At 46.3% G+C, this 10,294-nt stretch overlaps 1 gene segment (V, D, J or C); it reads left to right on the top strand.

Moving 5' to 3' along the window:
* Nucleotides 1-3,100: 3,100 nt before the first annotated feature.
* LOC119259165 (immunoglobulin kappa variable 1D-13-like) lies at nucleotides 3,101-5,893 on the top strand (the record flags this gene model as incomplete). The annotated part of the segment is given in 3 exon segments: nucleotides 3,101-3,149; nucleotides 3,265-3,573; nucleotides 5,874-5,893. Coding segments are annotated over 3 exon segments (378 nt in total), but the record flags the coding sequence as incomplete, so codon positions are not given.
* Nucleotides 5,894-10,294: the final 4,401 nt, after the last annotated feature.

The following is a 10,294-nucleotide window of genomic DNA, read 5'->3' as shown; positions in this document are numbered from 1 at the left end:
GTGAACACACTTTTATAGTTACAGATAGTTCTGTAGTTCAGTAAAGCTCGAAATGTTTCACATGGTGGCTCAGGTGTCAAGCTCAGCCCATGAGCCCCCTGCTGTGTGGTGACGCCCCCTGCTGGCCCATCTGCTGTGATCCCAGTTGTCCTGGAATGTTTCTGGAAGGACATATGAGCCTAGATTGACATATTTAGACCAGGAGTCCTCTGCTGGTAGTATCATCCAGCCCATGATAGTACTGTGGTTCCCTCCTGCCCACACACTCTTTTCCAAACCACTTCTTTGGCATCTCAGGTGATCACAGCAGCTGGTCCCTACAGTCTTGTCACAAATATAGTATTGCAGCTTTCTACACACCTGTTAGTCTTTCATATTCAACTAGATGATGGGTTTTTGAGAAGAGAAATCAGTTTGTGTTCCTTATCAGTCCAGCCTGTGTTCCCAAGCAATGACACCAGCTTCCAGAGAAACTTCAGCCTCCCAAACCTGCTGTATCACAGATCAGCCAGTAGAGGGCACCAAACACAAGTAAACACAAGACTCAGACTGATGTCAGGACTCCTGATATGGTAAGAGGGAGGCTGCCCCAGTTTCTACAGGGAGCCCCTAAGGTTTGTTTGGCTCTCTGGAGATGGGGACACCTGGGAAGTGCCAGTTTATGTGTGTGAGCAAACCTGCCCTGTGTCTGTGCTTTATGTTGAAAGCAGCTGAGCCCTCCCCGCTGCCATGGCTATGTCCCCAGAGCCATCCCCACCCTCTCTGCACCAGGGTCAGCCTCAGGGGGCACCTCAGGGACATGGGGCTCCAGCTTTGCTCCTTTCTACTGCTGTTCTTTCTCTCTGAGGGAGAACACCTCGGACTTCATCCTTAGCTAGTTTGCAAAAAATGAGATATTTACTTGAAGATGAAGCTTCTAGTTTACTCTGTATCCTGAACTTAAGTAAATCTGAGTGAATGAATTACCCAATGGGTTTTGGTGTTTGGGAATGTTCACATTTACTTCCACACTTAGATGTCAGTGGGGACATTGTATAGGCCCAGCTCCAGATCCCTGCGTCTTAGAAGAGGGTTATTGTCACCCACGTGGCCAGCCAGAATGTTAACTGTTCCAGCATGAAATCAGCAAAAGCAGAATTAGGTCCCAGGATCCTTCTCTCTGGTGATTCCCCGGGACATGGTACCTGCCAGGGGCAGGGACTGTGGGTCTGGACATGATCCTCTACTCATCAGAGGCCGAGCTGCCCAAGCACCCTGGTCCTATCGCCTGTCTGGGGCTAAATCCCCCCAGGTGTTCCGCCTGGCCTGGGGTGGCTCTGGACTCTGAGATCTTCTCAGGGGAGCAGGCCTGGACAGACAGCTCTGCAATCACATCCCCTTTCTTTTTCTCCCTCTCTCCCTCCTCCTCTATCAGCCACCTAGTTCATCTCCTCTGCACCCCTGAGTGGAGGCTGCAGTGTGCCTGGACCCACCTCCTATTCTTAGTCCTCCCCCGCCTTCCAGGTCATCCTGCTTCACACACAGGCTGAGGTGCGTCAGATTAAGGCCCTGGAGAGTCTCCCCATGCGGCCCTCTGCTGTCCTGAGGCTCTGCCTCCTCCTGTGCAGGGTCATGTTGGGAGGGTGGGGGTGGGAACAGGATGCACAGTAGGATGTGCTCAGAGGCCACACATGGGGGCAGACACAGCATTGAGGGCAGCATCCTGGGAGCAGGAGAAGCAAAGGGAGCTGGGCAGGGAGACCCCGCCTCACCCTGAGACTTGAGCTGCTGTCTCCTGGGACCTGGAGGAGATGTGGCAGTGGGGGAACGTGCAGGTGCAGGGACACAGCAGACTCCAGGGATCACTGAGGAGTTGGTCTGGGAGGACCTCAGCTCGGAATGGAGCACCTGGGGGAAGGAGGATGAAGGACATGAGCTACAGTCCAGGGAGACCGGGGCGTGTGCTTGGTTCTGTGTGATGACACAGAGCTGGGTAGGGAGGAGACTGTCATATGTGGGGGAGAACACCCTGACCTTGGATGGAGGATGGAAGGTGGGACAGGACCTCAGACGTGGTGGGGACACAAGGCTCAGCTGGAGATGAGGTCAGCATGGAAGATGCTCAGTGACTGGGCACTTATAACTCCTGACACCACACATTTTATTGCCCTTTTACCTGCATCTTAGGCTGGTGGTGATGATAATTTCTCATACCATGAATATCAGGGAAAGAGAGCAAATAGGAGGTCTTGCTGGCCTCATTAATGTCCACATAATCAATTAAGAGAAACCTGTACAATTATTTCTAGAGTTTTCTTTTGAAAAAGTATCATATGGAAAGACAGTAAATAAATAAGTTGAAACTCTTTTAATAATATATATTAAAGTCTGTAATGCTGGTTAGTAACATTGTATGATTGAGGGGCAGGTTCACAAATGCACCTTATCACACCACCACCCCCACCAGACTCCCATAATCCCCACGAAGGTTGATTGCCATACTCTCTACTCCTCATCCCAGCCTCTCCCTCTGGTGGCGTCAATCCTGCTATCAGATGTCTAGTTTTGTTTTAGTTCACTTCTGTCTGTTCCTTTGTTTGCTATATCCACGTGTGAATGAAACCTTCCAGCATTAAGTCTTTTTTTCTTCTGATCTATTTTACTTAGCATAATACCCTCCATTTGCACCCATGTGGTGGCAAATGTCCAGATTTCATCGTTTTTAATAGTTGAGTAATAATATATTGTATATATATACAACAGCATCTTTTTATGCCACTGATATTAAAGAGATGAAGACCAAACTGTATTCTCAAGGCAATGGGCTGACTCTAAGTTTCTATACCCAGCCCAGAAGAAACACAGTCTTCACAGGCAAATTTTCCCTGCCCAGGGGAAACTGGTCATTGGGGAATCCTGCTTCTGTGCTGTCTCTGAGATAAACTGCTCTGTGCTCTCAGGCCCCTGCTGGTTGGAGGAGGAGTCAACCCTGCAGCTGTGCCCAGCCTGCCCCACCCTGCTCATTTGCATCTTTCCAGGCCTCAGTCCACCTCCCTGGAGACTTATTAGTAGGCCGGTCACAGCCTGTGAGAGTCAGTCCTAGTCAGGACCCAGCGTGGACATGAAGGCCCCCACTCAGCTCCTTAGCTTCCTGCTGCTCTGGCTCCCAGGTGAGGAAGGAAACACCAGGAGTTGAGCAGCTCCAGGTGGGCAGAACCTCTGGCCCTCAGGGAAGTCCTCTGAAGACATGATGACAGTGTGGGTGTGTTTTCTGTTTCCATCCAGGAGCCAGGTGTGCCATCCAGATGACCCAGTCTCCACCCTCTGTGTCTGCATCTCCAGGAGACAGAGTCACCATCTCCTGCCGGGCCAGTCAGGGTATTAGCAGCAGGTTAGCCTGGTATCAGCAGAAACCAGGGAAAGCTCCTAAGCTCCTGATCCATAATGCAAACAGTGTGCAGCCTGGGGTCCCATCCCGCTTCAGTGGCAGTGGCTCTGGGACAGATTTCACTCTCACCATCAGCAGCCTGGAGCCTGAAGATGCTGCCACTTACTACTGTCAGCAGCATAACAGCTACCCTCCCACAGTGACACAAGCCTGAACAAAAACCACTCAGGGAGCAGATGTGTGAGGCTGGGCAACCCCAGCTGCTCCTCCTGGTGCCCCATGTGCTGAGAGCTGTTCTCGCATGCAGCTCTACCTTGATGGAGTCTGGAGTTTTCTGTTAGAAAACTCTTTCAAACATTGAACATTTCATACCAGAGATATTGACATTTCCTTATAACACAAGACCACAATACATAAGAAAGAATGTTCTTGGTATTGTATATTTCAGGAAAATTTAGAATGAGGACACAATGCCATGGCATGTAACCACCATTACAGCATCTGAAGAGCAGTTTCACTGCCCTGAAATTGCTCTGAGCCCCACCTGTTTCCCCACTTCCTCCCAATGCCTGAAACCACTGATGTTTTCACTGCCTCCCTGGTGCCTCCCTGGGGTTGCTTTTTCCAGAATGCCCAGTGGATGGAGCCACACAGAATGCAGCCTGTTTCACACGGGCTTCCTCACTTACATATGCACGTATGATCTTACACGTCCTGTCATGGCTTAGCTCGTTCGTTCCTTTGCAGCGCTGAGGATGCTACGTTGTCTGGGAGTGTCACTGTCAATTTGCCCTCCGGCTGAGCTGCTTACATAATTTGCTGCTGTGTCTGTTAAGAAGGACTTTGGCTTAATGCTTTTTTGGGTTGTATGTTCTCGTATAGTTGAGTTTGAAGAATTCTTTGTATATAATGAATAATGGTCCCCTATCAGATTGGATTTTCCAAACTTTTATCTTGGTGTTTCTTGTCAGGACTGGTTTTAATACAGAAAGTTAGAATTTAAACTAGAATCTTTTAATGGACTAGGGTGGTGTGTGGTCAGGGAGGCAGATAATATTAATAGAACTGGGGATCCTCTCTTGCTCCCCCAGAAACCAGAGCACATCTTCCATATCTGCTGTTTGGTCTCTGATCATGTGGAGCAAAGAAAGGGAAATAAAAGAGAAAAGGGAGACTCTGTGGTGGCGCAAAGGGTTAAACACTGCACTATGAAGCAATACGCAGCCTCTGCAGTGCGAGTTCGATCCCTGGCCGGTCAGTGAGAAACCCACATGGCGCAGCAGACCTCTCCTGACTTGCCCACTGCTCAATCTGCCTGTTCTGTTCCCCACTCTGTCTCTGGTGAATCCTCTTACCCCCGACACCTCTGACCTGTACTCCAGCTCTTTTATGCATAAATAAATACATCTTCAAAAAAAGAGAGAGTGAGCAAAGGGCATTTCTCCATTTCTCCAAAAGGGTGCACCTCCGTGTGTCTGCATGTACCCATTGTTCCTCATATTTGTTGTTGATGAATAACAATGATCTTTACTTCTTTGGAAAAAAAAAAATTTGGTTCTTGTGATAAGGAGAGTTTCTAAAAAAAATGATGTGCACAGCAAATCCCATAGGGGAATCAGGCACAATATCTCAGCCTGGTTGCTACCAGGCAACCCAGAAAGAGCTCCCAGATCAGTTTCAGCAAGTTTTTAGTTTTGGATACAATTACTGAAGTGTAAACTATTTGGAAAACTCCACAATTTGACTTTGCACTCCATGTTCACAGATCATAATGATGGATGTCCTGGTCATTATTCATTATCTACAAGAAAGTTAGACACAGTTTTTAGATTCACTATTTTGATTTTTTTAATTGGATTTTTAAATTTTACCTACTTATAGGTTCAGTGACTGCACACTCTGGGGTGGGGGTGCAACTGAAATTCTCAGTAGATTTTTATCCTCTTCTGAATTTTGCTCCAAATTATGCATTTTCCTAATTTCTGAAGTTGGTAATAAATACTATGGGCATGTTTAACCAAGTTGTGCCATTCTTTCCCTCTCTTTCTCTGTCTCCGTAGTGTTAATCAGGGACACATTTTGTCAACCTTTCTCTATGTTCATTTTTCATTTTGCTCTATGAATTTTAAAAGCTATTTTTTACTGAAAGTTAAATCTTTACCATTAAAAAAGAAACTTTACTGATCTGTAAATATATGTATGTTTTCACCAAATAACCAAAAGTTTCTAGAGGTAATATTTCCTTGCACAGATTACTAAATTTAGTTATTATAATGGAATCTGAATTACATCTAGAGCACGAGGACACCAGTATGTGAGAGACCCAAAGATTCCCTGAGCTGAGAAGGGTCTTAATTTCTGAAGGTAAGGACATGAGACATGAGGAAGATCAGCCAACTGAGTTTCAGTTATTAATTTATTATTTATTTATTTATTTCTGCAAGACTTGGGTTACAGGCCAGAGGAACAAGGGCAGGGGGTGGGGTGGTGGTGGTGATTGGACCTGCCAGAGACAGAGCGGGGAACAGAACAGGCAGACCTACTGAAGTAGACTGTTGAGGGGAGCAGCAGGCAAGACAGGAGGGGTGTCTGTGCCAGGTGGGCAGCTACCCATCTTGCCTGGGACCCAACCTGAGCTGCAGAGGCAGCAGACAGCCCCACAGTGTTGCATCTACCCCCCTGCACCAACAGGAAGCCCCCAACTGTGTTTCTAACAAGTGATAAGAGACTCTGCTTCTCTGTTTTGACTTCATAATCATGCCTGGGGCTGCTCCAATGAGCTCTAATTGACTTGATTTGAATTCATTTATTATTGGTCAGAAGGAGAATAGAGTCATGAGAAAATAGAAAAGTCAGGCATATAAATCTCCATCTTCTCACAGTGTTTAGAGAATGTATGAACTCAGGTGGTGCCCACATCCACAGAGACTTTCCTGAGCACTCAGTAAATCAGAATATGTATCCAGCACTTCCTCTCAAGAGGGTGATTCTCTGAGGGACTGGGTCCCTGAAAGAGGTTTGTCCTTATATATGTGCTGCACTACACACACACACACACACACACACTATACACATACACACTACACACACACATACACACACAGAGATTACATCATTGTTCTTCAACAAAGAAAGGAAGACCTGTAAATAGTTTCTGGCATTTTTGTTAACTGAAGGAGATTAGTTTCCAGCATTCTTAGATAACTGCCACAGGAGAAGCTCTGCCGAAGTCTTGAAGGCACCCCTTGATCTTACAAAGTCTATTCAGTCAGAGCTTTCTGTGTTTGGGAACATAAGGACCAAAGGTTATTTGAATCTCTAGTCCTCAAGAAGTACCCATGAGGTGTGAGGGCATGGTCAGGTGTTACCTCAGGTCCTTCCAGTCACCATCTAACACTTGCAACCACCATGTTACACAGGTGAGTGAGGAGCAGTTGTTAGAATAAAGAACAAGTGAAGCAGATGAGAGAACTAAATCAAACAGAAACAAACCCGAGGACTATAAACCAATGAGTAGTTGCCAGAAAGAAAGGAAGGTGGGTCATCAGGACAAAGAGGACAATTGTGTGTGGAGGATAGAAATGGACCTTTAGTGCTGAACTTAATGTAGCACACACGATGATTTCCAGTGGTAAACGCCTGAAATGTAAGAAGTTATAACACAATGTTATAGCAAAATAATGATAATAATAATTGGAATAACAACAAAAGAGAAACCACCCAATGTTGTCTTTCATTTCTAGCCTCACCAAGGCCGAATACCTGACCTAATAGTAGTTTCAGTCTCTCCCAAAAGTGGCAATTTAAAATAGCCAATCAGGGGTTACTTCGATGACAAGCCCCCCTGCTTTCCCCTGATGGAGGTGGCTTTTCCTTATTTATTTTTTTACTTGTCCCACCATCTTTCCAACTATAATATCGTCCATTTTGAGTAACTTTTTGAAACACATGTGCACTTTCTAAAAGGGATGCTGACTGGTTTGTCAGTCATTTAATCAAACCAATTAGAGCTATAGAGTTTAATGATGTTGGATTCTTGCTTTTAACAAACACATACCAGAGAATTCTTGAAATAGCTCCAGCCCATGATGGCATTGGGAGGAAACTGTGATGACAGGCAATTTGAACGGCTAGGAGGAGAGGGAAAAACAGGAAGGTAGGGGCTCAGAAGATGGGGAGATTAAGTTTTCCAGCATTTGATATTTATTGTAAATTTAAGACTTGAGAATGAGACTTGAAACAATGATAGTGCTGAAAGGAAAAAGCAAGAGGTCCCTGGGGAGCAGGTCTCAATCTCTTGCAGGGCCAGTCAGAGCTTCAGTCCATGATGGTATTGGGAGGAAACTGTGATGATGGGCAATTGAGTGGCTGTAGAGGCGGGGAGGGGGAGCAGGGAGTAGTTTAGAGTTAGTTAAGAGAGTCAACAGAAGACTCTAAAATGAAGGATGCTCTGGGCTGGCAGGGCTGCTCTCTGTCTAGTCCTATCCCTGTACCTGGGCCAGCCTCTCACAGCCAGATCCTCCCAGCACCACTGCAGGAGCACGGACTCCACCACATACATTTCCTCAACACAGCGAGGATATTGTCTTCACTCTCCTCACAAGAACTCCCCTACCCTTTTTGGTGCTCTCCCCCAGCTGCCTCCCACCAGGCATTTATATGAGGGTCCCCAAGGAGGAGCTGCCCTTGCAAGTCTGAGCTAAAAGGCCAGCTCTGATCTTGCCTTGACTCAGGGGGCTCCTCAGTTCAGCTTCTCAAAACGAGGTTCCCTGCTGAGCTGCTGGGGCTGCTGCTGCTCTGGACCCCAGGTAAGGCAGAGGGGAGGGGAGAAGTGTCAGGGGGGTGAGGTAGCTGAATCAGGGTAAGCACTCCCGTGTAGTCTGTACACTTTTTTAGATTCAAAAGACTCAGTATCTGAGGAGTAGGAAGAGTGTTTAAAGCTGTGAAAATTAGGTGGATGTGATACTGGGAAGCTCTGCTCCAGTGAGAACTAGGGGGCGCATGTAGGAGAATTCCAGGGACCTCCGTGTGCTTTACAAATCTAATTTGAAAGTAGATATTTGGGGTGTCAAATGATGCAAAAGGCGATGTAGTGTGAAATAATTATCACAGGGAAATCATGTAAACGGCTCATAATATTTGAGTACAACTTGTATTTTCCCTCTTGTTACTTTAGCTTCCAGTGGGGAGGCTGTGCTGACCCAGACCCCACTCTCCCTGCCCATCGTCCCTGGGGAGCAGGTCTCCATCTCCTGCAGGGCCAGAGCTTCGTACATAGTGATGGAAACACCTATTTGCATTGGTTGCAGCAGAAGCCAGGCCAGTCTCCAAGGCGTCTGATCCATAAGGTTTTCAACAGGGACACTGGCAGGTTCAGTGGCAGCGGGTCAGGCACAGATTTCACCCTGAAGATCAGCAGGGTGGAGGCCGAGGATGTTGGAGTCTATTACTGCGGGCAGGGTACACATACTCCTCCCACAGTGGTTGAGCCCTGAACAAAAACGTCCCTGTTCAGCAGCTCCAGCTGCCCACACATGCTGCTTCTCTGGCATACTATGTTCTGCCCCACAAAACATAATTAGATAATATCACCTCATGATGAACAAGGCTAATATACTGGCTAAAATATACATTTTTTTTGACTGATTGCTTACTTGCTTATACAAGTAGTTCCAATTACCACAATTTTTGGATATCCCATAACACCCCAAGGTGAAAGGATTCATTTCTGTCCATGAAAACCTTGAGCCCAGCAACAAGAAAAACAATTTGCCGATTGGGTTACTATGAGTAGTGACTAGAAAGGCTGTTTCTCATCCTTTCTCTTGGCTTCCAATCCCATGAATACTTGCTATTCAGCCCATCATTTCAACAGTTAGGATACATCTTTAAGGAAAGTTTCCAACAAATGCACCGTAGCCTACCTTTTATGTGAGGATCGTTTTATTCCATGTCATGGCTTTATTATTACATGTACTTCATTACAAAATAGGCTCCTGCTTCTGAAAACCCCTATATTGGTAAATTATCAACTCTGTGAAACCTCAAATGGTGAGGTCAGCTGAGATTCTTCAGTGGGTAGGAGAGTCTTAAGTACAACCAGAATATAATAAATTCCATTAAAGATGAATCTGGACTTGGGGAAGTGACCTGATTGTATACAAGATTTCCCCAGTGACTGTTAGGGTTAGTCCCTGGTGCTGAGAATTCATATCCAGACAGGATGATAATTAACTGACCCTGGCAGAGATGGCATCTGTAAGCTCAAGTCACTGGGCATAAATATAGCCTCCATCCTTATCATCATGGTCACACAATTCACAAACATTGTACAAATACTGTGGTGTCTGATACAGAGTCAGGGGTCAACTAATCTAATCAGAGGGTGGTATTTGGTATCTCAACTGGCCATTCTCTGCTGAACTGTGACATGGGACTTCTGCTTTCTTAGTGCCACTTGCATAAGGTATATCCATAGGCCTTTCTCCCAGGTCTCTTGATCTCTGATCTTCCAACTACTTACAGGCCCTTGATTATCCTGTTGTGTGGGATCCTTGTAAGCCTTCATATCAGGCCAGTTCTCTATCTACAATAAATGGTTGACCTGTGCACTGATTAAATACCTGCTAACTCACCATTGTGTTTCAGAGTCTCTGCATTACATTGTTGCTGTTTTGTGTGTTACCATTTATCAGAGGTAGGTCACTGCCCTTTGGCAGGATGGATTCCAGCAGGTGCTGCTCTGGACCCAGGGTTCTGTGTCTTTGTATTCGGTGCTCTGCTTCCAGCTGAGAAAAGAAACTTGGGGTGTCCATATGACAGTGCACGGGCTCCATGACGCTGAGAGTGGGACCTCTTTTCAGCCACTGCAACCATCACAGCCCCTTTTGATCAGCCAGTAAGACTTTACTGGGGAGATGATCAGGT

The sequence above is a fragment of the Talpa occidentalis genome, unplaced genomic scaffold, assembly GCF_014898055.3.
Source record: "Talpa occidentalis isolate TD23 unplaced genomic scaffold, MPIMG_talOcc4v2.1 talOcc4.5, whole genome shotgun sequence".
NCBI classification, from domain to species: Eukaryota; Metazoa; Chordata; class Mammalia; order Eulipotyphla; family Talpidae; genus Talpa; species Talpa occidentalis.
The sequence above is the reverse complement of the archived record's forward strand: the minus strand, read 5'-3'. Positions and strand labels throughout refer to the sequence as shown.